Source organism: Buceros rhinoceros, unplaced genomic scaffold, assembly GCF_000710305.1.
Source record: "Buceros rhinoceros silvestris isolate BGI_N320 unplaced genomic scaffold, ASM71030v1 scaffold11101, whole genome shotgun sequence".
Taxonomy (NCBI): domain Eukaryota; kingdom Metazoa; phylum Chordata; class Aves; order Bucerotiformes; family Bucerotidae; genus Buceros; species Buceros rhinoceros.
In genome coordinates this window covers 31076-41045 of record NW_010392627.1, presented here as the reverse complement: position 1 = coordinate 41045, position 9970 = coordinate 31076, and the positions used below count along the sequence as shown (strand labels likewise).

General features: G+C 37.5%; 1 protein-coding gene across 1 annotated transcript in view; it reads right to left on the bottom strand.

Moving 5' to 3' along the window:
- Nucleotides 1-9970, bottom strand: part of NAA16 (N(alpha)-acetyltransferase 16, NatA auxiliary subunit) — a 57000-nt gene that overhangs the window by 27461 nt on the left and 19569 nt on the right. Inside the window, exon 8 of the mRNA XM_010144567.1 lies at nucleotides 7896-8002. Within this exon, the coding sequence (XP_010142869.1) occupies nucleotides 7896-8002 (107 nt within the window). The remainder of the gene's footprint in view (nucleotides 1-7895; nucleotides 8003-9970) is intronic.

The window sequence follows — 9970 nt, the reverse complement described above, 5'->3', positions numbered from 1 at the left end:
GAGGAGTCCCCATCCCTGGAAGTATTTAAAAGCCATGTAGATGTGGTGCTGAGGAATATGGTTTAGGGACCCTGGCAGTGCAGGGTGAATGTTAAAGGTCTCTTCCAAACCAGATGATTCTGTAACTTCTAAAAGGAAGATTCTGTGGCAAGTGCCTGGTTTTCCCCTTTGTGAATGGTTTGAGAAAGGTGATGCAAGAAATTCCAAGAACTGATTAGGAGGGCTATGCTGGCAAAAGAATAGAAAATAATCACAGCTAAAGATTCCAAATCACAGTATCCAGATTGGGGATTTCAATGCCCATGTATATATGCACTCGCATATATAGGCATATACGTGACAATCTTTATTGTGCCTTTCTGCATTGTTTCCTATAGGATCCTAGTGCTGCCATACTTGCATAAACTGCAGTTGCCCCAGTACAGAAGTACTAGTTGCAGACTAGCAAGTCAACAACTACAAGCTGATCCTAGACATGAAGGTGAAACCCATTAAGAAGATACTAACACAGAATCATTAAGAGTGGTTAGTGCACACCCCCTTTACAAAACAGGGTCAGCTGAAGTGGATTACTCCCAACCATATTCAGTCACATTTTTAGCATCTAGAAGGATGACAACTCCACTACCTCTCTGAACAACCTGTTCTCATGTGTGACAACCCTCATGACAAGTGTCTTTTTGCTCAAATATCTTGGTATTTGTGCATGTAATACTTCATCTGAGCACTGGGCACCACTGAGAAGCACCTGGCTGTCTTTCCAATTTTGCCTTTAGATATTTAAACATGTAGGATCTCACAACTAAACAATCCTAGGCTAAACAATCTTAGCTCTTAGTCTGTACTCATATGCCAAACACTCCAGCTTCCACAACTTCATGGCCTTTTGCTGGACTCTTTCCAGTATGTCCATGTGGCTCTTGTGGGTTTAGTTCTGGGCTCCCCTGGACCACTGCACATGTGTCTCACCAGGGCTGAGAAAAGAAAGGATCATCTCCCTTGACCTCACAGTGATGTTTTTACTAATGCAGCCCAAGATACTGTCAAACCTTCTTTGCTGCAGGGTACATTGCTGGCTCATGTTCAGTTTGCTGTCTACCAGAACCACCAGGTTCTTTTCTGCAAAGCTGCTTTCCAGCTGGTCAGTTCCCACCCTATACTAGAACAGGGGTTATTCCTCCTAAGGTGTGGGACCTGGTTATTACCCTTTGATAAACTTCCTTTCAGCTCATTTCTCCAGCCTATCAAGGCCTCTGAAGGACAGCACAACCCTCTTGTGCATCAGACACTCCTCCCAGCTTCTATCATCTGCAAGGTTTTGGAGAGGTACACTCTGCTCCATCCAACCAAGTCATTTATGAAGACATTTCATACTACTGGCCTCAGTGTCAACGGCCTAGTTGGACATCATGCTGCTGATCACAACACTGAGTCTGACAGTTCCGCTGGTTTCAGTCCACCTTACTGTCTAAGCTGTACTTCGGTTTGTCTGTGGTACAGCAGACAGCATCAAAAGCCTCGCTAAAGCAAGTAGAATCAACTGCTCTCCCCTTGTCCACCGAGGCAGTCGTTGTGTCATAGCTGTCAAATCAGTCAGGCGTGACTTGCCCTTCATAAACCATCCTATCTACCCCAATCCACACCTTGTCCTTTGTGTGTTTGGTAATGGTTTCCATTTCCAGGCTTCATCAGCTTCACAAAGCTTGAGCTGAAGCTGACTGGCCCATAGGTCCTCAGATCCTCCTTTCTGCAGTTCTTAAACGGGAGTGACATTTGCTTTCCTCTAGTCCTCAGGAAACTCCATCCTAATGATGACCTTTCAAAAACTGAGTGACAATGCAGTGACATTGCCCAGCTTCCTCAGCAGTTGTGTATGCATGCCATCAGGTCCAATGGGCACATGTACATCCAATTTATTTAAATGTTCTTACTTAGCACCTCCTGATCTAACTAGTATCCTATAAGGAGTTGCTGATACCTAGAAGATTGACATAAAAGTACCACCACATCCAATGTTTGTTTCGGTGCTAGTGTATTTGGGAAGATGCAGATTGAGGAGAAGGAAAGACCTACTAAGCACCTGCTTGGGACACTTCTTCCTCCCAGAAGACAGCTGCTGTATCTGCCAGTTAAAGGCATAGATTTAATGCATGAAGGGTACAGTTTAATCTGCAGATTTAGCATAAACATCACCATGATGGTGTTTAGCACAGAATACCTTCCCTTTCCAGGTAACTCTTCCTCCAGAATTCTTCCATTTTCTGATAGAAATTATCCAAACAAAGTTGGGGTGGGGGAGGGCAAAGTCCCAAGAAATGAACAGACACAGAATGAACTCAGTTGTGCAGAATAGTAGGACATTCACAGGGTTCCCTCTTGGTGTCTTGAAAAACAGCCAGAATCAAGGGCACGTTTCAAGAGAAATACAAACAGGCACAGGCTGCTGAGAAGGTGACTGAATTCACAGTCAAGGCACCATGTGTTTACTGCAATGTCTGTAACAGTTCTGTATTCTAAAAGCTATTCTAAAATCAGATATTCTTGGAGATCCAGAAGTTGCTGGTGTTTTAATACATGAAACAACATTCAAATTATAGAAACACTTCAAGTCTATACTTACGTTTCCCCCATCTTAGCTTCTTCCTTTAATTTAACAGCCATACATTAATGTAGATGACTAATTAAAATTTGATTAACGTAGATTAAAGCATGTCCTTCCCAAGACTGAATTTTCTATTTGACAGGAAACAGCAAAACCATCAAGTTTTACTTTGGTAAAATCATGCTCCATAATACACACTAATGAAATTATCAACTCAATCCAACATTCATAGCTATAGCAACAATTCGTGCAGGGAAGTCAGTGAACTTAGTTTTCTGAAGAGATACATGGCTTTTGCATTTTGCTTGTGACTGTTTTGCTAGATGTAAAAGTTATTTCCCTGCATTTGTTCCATAAGAGAAGAGTTCCTCCTAATCATATCTAAGAGTCTGCTAGCTTGTGTAGCAACCCAGAAGCTAGCTAACTGACACAGTCAACTGCACTGTCCTTACAAGACACTGCAAGATCAATTGAGAAAAACAATGAGCTCAGAATGCACAGGTCTGTTCCTTAACACTAGTAACTGTATAGGAAGGTCTCAGCTCTTGATCAGAACAGCCATTTCTTCTTCTTTCCTCTCACTGGAACAGTACTTTCTACATTTGTAGAAAGCTTTCTCTTATGTAAACACTCTTACTTCATCATGACCAAGACTTTTCACATTTAAAAAGCCCCAGATTATATTCCCTAGGAGGTTCATATATAATGAAGAGAAGGTAGACAGCAAATTTCTTCACTACATACAGTGGTTATTTCAAGGGTAATCTGAAACAGCTAATTTACTGCTAAGCAAGTTTAACACTTTATCCCCCTCCCCATTAACTTCCAGAGTTATTTTAAAGTCTTTAACTACCTCTGAAGCATAATTATCTCGCATCTCAGTGGGTTAACTCCTAGAAGGTAACAAACACTGAGACATCCAGCTAACCTGCTTTTATCAGGTTTCACCAAAGGACTGTTATGTCCTCAAGCAACTGAGTGTCAAACCGTGAACAGCTTCCTTTACAACCCAGTTGTGTAGTCAAATATAAACCTCTGCATATTGCAAACAGAACAAAGCCAACACATATGATCTTATTCTGCTTCAGAATTTTAGGGAAGACAGATTGCATGATATAAAGTATACTTTAACTCATTAAAGACTTATTTATCGGGGAAGATTTTACTTCAAAAGAAGTTTGAGAATGCTAAAAAGCAACAAAGTTATATGTCATCTTTCTTTACTGAAGAGATTTCAGATCTGCATGTCTTTGGTTCCATCAATAACCTGAACATTTTTTCATTAAATAGCTTTACATTATTGTACTATGATGTCTTTCCCTGTTATGGTACCCTTCTGTGACTTGACCCAAATGATCTTAAACAACAGTTCTACTTTAAATGTGAAGGAAGATTAAAAACATCTGTCCTCCTTTTCCGAAGCAACACATATACTTTAGTGAAGTGATAAAGAAACAGTTGTACTTCCACACCTTTCTCCACTTACACAAGCACATAAAATTCCAATTAGGTAGCTGAAAAAGTGGTATCCCTCCACCCAGTTAGCACTTCAGCTGTTTCATTTTTGATTTTTTGGTGGAACATTCATTAATTCTTCCTAGAAGCAACTGGTAAAGCTTGCTCAATGCTAGTTTCACAGATACAAAGTACTTGTATAACAGATTCTTTAGGAACAAGTATGAACAGTTCCCCACATGCTCCAGTGAAAGAGATGGGACACACAGGAGGCACCTTCAGGTGCAGACATCTGGTCTTAGATAACCATAATATAGATGCCTGTGCTCCCTCTACAATCAAAACTGATCTATCGGATCTGCCTAGCACAGTCAAAAAGAGTTTTAATAGCTGTTCAGCTGATCCTATGTAGGAAACCACATATGGTTGTGAGCTGAACAGCTCTCTCTGTCCACTGACCTAAATTCACATGCCTGAATCCGGAACTTAGGTATCATTCATTTCTTGACTGTTAAAAACATATTCCAGAGAATTTGGAAGACAACCAACCAACCAAAAGTTTCTGAAGACTGAACATGCACCTGCCTAAAATAATTCAGCTATTCCCCACCCCACCCCCCCAAATAAAGCTAAGCATAACTACTGCAGCCATCTTTATTGGATGACAGTCATACCACATTTATTTTGTCAAAACCTATGCTCATCATGCTAGAACTACACTTTGATTTAATCAAATACACTGAAAATTATCTGAAAGCAAGAACGTACAGAGGCACAATATACCCTTTATGACAAGCTATGCAAAGATAATTCTATGTTTTTTCCTATACCTAGAAATGTTAATGAAAATACTATCTTCTGTCTTCAGAATCCTGTATTGATCTCTAGTCATGTCTAAGATTTCAAACAACAAAACTAGAAATTCAATCACACACACTTCTAGTCTTCCTGAAGAGTGCAACAATTGTGTAAAAATAGTACCAGAGGAGGATTTTGTCACACAATTCTCAAGAGTGTAGCTGAAAGAAAAAAGTTAAAATGTTTCACCAACTTGTAATTTAAAAATTTCTCCAGTGTATTTGATTGCTCATTTGTTGAGCAATTTACCTTTTAAACTTCTTAATTCCTTAAAGGATCTTTGATCAAGTCAATGCTAATGCACTAAAACACTGCTAGCTGATCATCAGTTGGCCACCATAAAACAGAGCTGAACTTTAACACCTTAAACAGACCAAAAATCAGAATTTTTCCCACCTTACTTTCTGATGCTACTTCCACAAGAACAGCAAATCTGGTTTAGATCTTTATCACCGTGTCTATATTGGAACACATAGCACAATTTCCAATCTATGACCTTGGTATTTTGAGTCTTTCTTAGCAATATAAGTTCTAAAGAGTTTATAAAACCTCCCTGAGCCTTCACTTTGATCCGGAGCTTTGCAACTCTGCACCTGAAGGTAAATTTCACTCAGAACAGTTACCTAGTGTTCAAAGACCAGAATATCTAAGTCAAAATATGCCAGCAATTTTTATTTAAAACATTCACTATGAAGTACTAACTTACAGCAACTGGATAACAAACAACATTTTCCTGAACACGTGACAAACACTTGTCTTCTATACATCACCTTCCCACCTCACCCCACCTTGCTCCTCTCTAAACAGAGGAAAGACATCAGTATTTTTCCTTGAGAATCAGCTACTCTTTACATTAGCTTTTGGTCTCCCCACTCAGACTGAAAAGGTATTCTTAACACCAAAATGTTAAATGATACTGAGAAATACAATACTCATCTTTGTCAAGCAAGTAAAGATGTATTTTTTCATCACTATTCCTCTGTATTCTTGCAGGTATTGCATTAAGTAACTCACATTTTCCTTTCCTACATAAAATAGTAGAGCTGCAATATTTTATAACTGAGTTAAGTACATGCAAATATAAAACTTGTATTAATACAATTCTTGCTTAGTTCACCTTTCTCCCAAAGTTATACTTGATGAAAAATCCTGAACCTATCTGGAATTCTAGAAAGAACGAACTTCCTAGGCTTAAATACCCATTCTTTCATAAAATCCTCGTATCTATACCACTTCAAAATGTAACTATGGTTGACTATACCAATTACACCTGTTTCCAAATAAACAAATGGGGAACTGCTCATTCCCAAGTTGTACAGAATACAGTAATTAGCTAGGTATTTTCTAGTAGGTGTAACATGATCCCGACTACAATTCCTTCTCTTTTCAGTCAAAATATACCAATAATTTATGAGAGAAGCTAGTATTAAGCATCAACTTAGTTAAGTTAGATACCCAAATGCAGTATTTTCCCCCCAAAATTGTAGCACATGTTAATTTGCCATGATGTTCTGCCCCCCTAAATGCCAGCAATTCTAAAATTAACCGTCAGAGACTAAAATTAAAGTTTCTCTGAGTTTCAAAGACCCTTCTGTTACACTACAGTTACATGAAAACCCAGCCAAGCAAAATGTGACAAAGTCTTGGAAAAAGGACAAGAAAGAAGAGGAAAATGCTTTTGCAGAAGTTAGCAGCACAAACAAGTCAAAGCATATTTGGAAACTGTGAGGCTCTTGAATTTTAATTACTTTTAAGGATTAAGGTGTTCCAAGCAGCACTGATTTTATACAATTAAGATAACAAGCAACAAGGCACCTTTCTGGATAAGTCTACCCCGAAGCGTGGTATTCCTAATTTTTAAGGGGGTTTTTTGCCCATCGTGCCAAAAACACTTAAGTGCTAAAAATCTTTTCACATGCCAAATGAATTTATCTTTAAGCTTCTAGATACCATACTTCAAACAGCAGGGTAAAACTCTCACAGTGCTGACTGTACTTCTGTCTAGATAGCGTATCATAACTTTAAAAATTTCAATCCAGTTTTGTAAGTTTACATTGAAAATTATGCATTAGCAACAGGCACTGTAGAAAAGCTTGTTCTACACATACTACTAAAATTTACTAAAATTCATGTCAATCATCAAGACAGTTCAGATAACATTTTCCAAACAGAAGTGTATTGGAAATTTCATGCTTGGACAACTAGCAAAGAAACTCTTAAAGGAATAATTTTAGTCCAACTACAGAAATATCCACTGCTGGTTGAAAAGCTGCATCATGTATTTAGTGTTTTTCCAGTCACAAAAACCTCCTCTTACCTAGACATGAATAGATTAGAACACACAGAATTTTATTGCTTGTAGCAAAGACAGTAGTGTTTGAATACACTGGCCTTTATTTTCTACACATTTTAGTAACATTAGTTTGAATTTTTTTTACTATACCTACTGACAAGCTTGGAATTGAGAACTACATTTGAAACAACAGTTCTAATGTGACAATTTTGCTAAAACCATCAGAGTTTGGAGGTACAAAAATTAAACACTGAAGTTTCAGCTGAAGACTGAAACAGGAAACAAGCCTTTTTAGTAAATACTAAGGTATTCATGCATTTCAGAAATGTATGTAGAATATTTTAAAATCAGGACTTCTGGTGACATCATAAACCATAAGTTGAAAGAATCCTGACACACTTGCATTCAAAGTACACAAAAATAAGGTTATTGTTTATCTCTGATTTTTCAAGGATTTCAGAGTATTCTGCACCAACAATTTCAAGCTTTTTGACATCAACTGTCTACAGAAGTGATGTTTCAGACATATTAGGCATCAAATAATCATTCACGTGACAAAATAGCACATTAAGAAAAAAGTTTAGCAACAATTACTAATAAGTTATAGGAAAATCAACTTAAACAGTTACACTATTAGAAATTCAATATAGAAGACTTCATTAAAACCAAATAAACACTAAATTTTACCTTTTCTGGATTGTAATATAAAGATTTCAATGTGGTAAACAAGGGTGGGCAGCCTTTACTGAAGTTAACCCTCAGGAACTTATCCATTAGTTCTCTAAATTTTTCACCTAAAAACAAAAGTGTATTTGGTTATTATGTCAGTGATTGCAAGTGTTATATAGATACTGGTGCTAATTGCTGTGCAACTTTGGATAATGGAGTAATTGAGCAACAGAAGTTAAGGGTTTTCATCTTTCCTGTTATTTAAGAAAAAGACAAATACGGTTTGGATAAAAGAAGATCAGAGTAAAATGTTTAAGTTGCCAGTGTTTGGGAGATGGCTGACAGAGACACGGTAACAGTCCTCAAACCTGTAAAATCTATTAAAAAGAGAAAGTATTAAGCACTGGCTACAGATGACGTAGCAAGGGCTATTAAAAGAAACATTGTAAAGTTATAACGGTAAGAATAACTAAGCACTGGAATGGATTACCTTGGAGATCTTGTAAGAGCTCCATCATTGCAAGTTTTATTTTATGAGTAAGTTAGACAAATGTGTTAGGAACAGTGCAGATAGAAATTATCCTGCTTTGAGGAAGAAGGATTGATGAAATGAACCCTCTACCTCTCTTCTAGGACTATTTTCTATGAATAGGACATGACTTCTGATAATAGTATAATTGTTTCTGGAATCAGAAACTTAATAGAAGACTGGGTTTCAGAAGGGTAAGTACCATATCAGAACCACCTTTATCAAAATACACTGGCAGAAAGCTAAATCTGATTTAATTAAAGCTTTCAGGTGCTAATTCCAGTATTTGCAGTATGCCTCCTCTGAGAAATGCTGTTAAGAGAGAAAAAAGCAGCACTTCAAGAGAAGCCATCCAGTCAGGAAAACAGCTGGCTTTCATGGTTTCTGTGATGAAAAAGTGGTTGGTTTTAGTTGTTTCAGTTTTGTTTTCAGTTTTTTGTTGGTTTTGACTATTTGGGGTTGGGTTTAATTTTATTGGTTTTGTTTTCTTTGTATAGGGATGAAGTTGCTACACTTCACTGCCTACTCTGTTGTGGACTTAAGTCTTTAAACAAGGAAGTAGCATACCTCACACATAATGCTAATGTGCATGTAAAACTGGTGAAATGAAACTTCGATTCATTAAGAATACCTTACAAATTTTAACAGACTGTTATATAGATAGTCCAAAAATGAAGATACTACTGCTTTGTATATAACATTATGTACTTCCACAAACTCTTAACTGTCCTACGCTTACTGTTAACAGCACTGTTACTGAGGCTAGTAACAGTAACTCATGTTCTCACCCCACTACACTATAACAAACTTCTACATTTGGATGATGATCCATAACTGGACTGTAAGCACAGGCTTTATTATAGGTGGATTAATTAAAACTTATCTTCTTGCACTACAAGAAACCTGCCTATACGACAAAAAATCCATCTCCGTTTCTTGATGTCTTCTGTTGAATTACTCAAATTTATGTTCTTGATGGAAGAACTGTAATTCAGAACTGAAGAAAGAAAGAGTCAAGTTTCCATTAAGCACATATTTATAGAAAGCAAAACAGCTTTAAACTGAAGTCTGAAAAAACCCTGAAACACAGCTAGGTACCCACCTACGACATGAAGCCAAGCTAATAATTTAGTCTGCTAATAATTTAGTCAAGCTAATAATTTAGTCAGAACAGAACTGACCACAAGCATGGTGATCCATGGCAGCATAAACAAGTCTAAAATGGAATGGCCCAACTCCAACCCCCCACCCTTGATCAGTCTGAAAATTCAGTCTAACAGCATAAAGAGAGTTTCCAGCAGGATCAAGATGCTGATTTGTATCAAATACAAGGTATTTAGATGCAAGACAAAGCAATATCTGGGAAAGACTGTCCTTTTACTAGAAGCCTGTACTTTAGGATTATTTTAAGCCAATTACTGAATCAAACAGTGCTGGTCGCAAGCAATTGGCTAGTTACCTCACTGGAAGAGCAACCTCATTTAAGCAGAAACTATATTCTCTTGAAATTTGCAAATGAGCTTGTTTCTACACCTTCACATTCTCACTGTTAAGAATTCCTGCT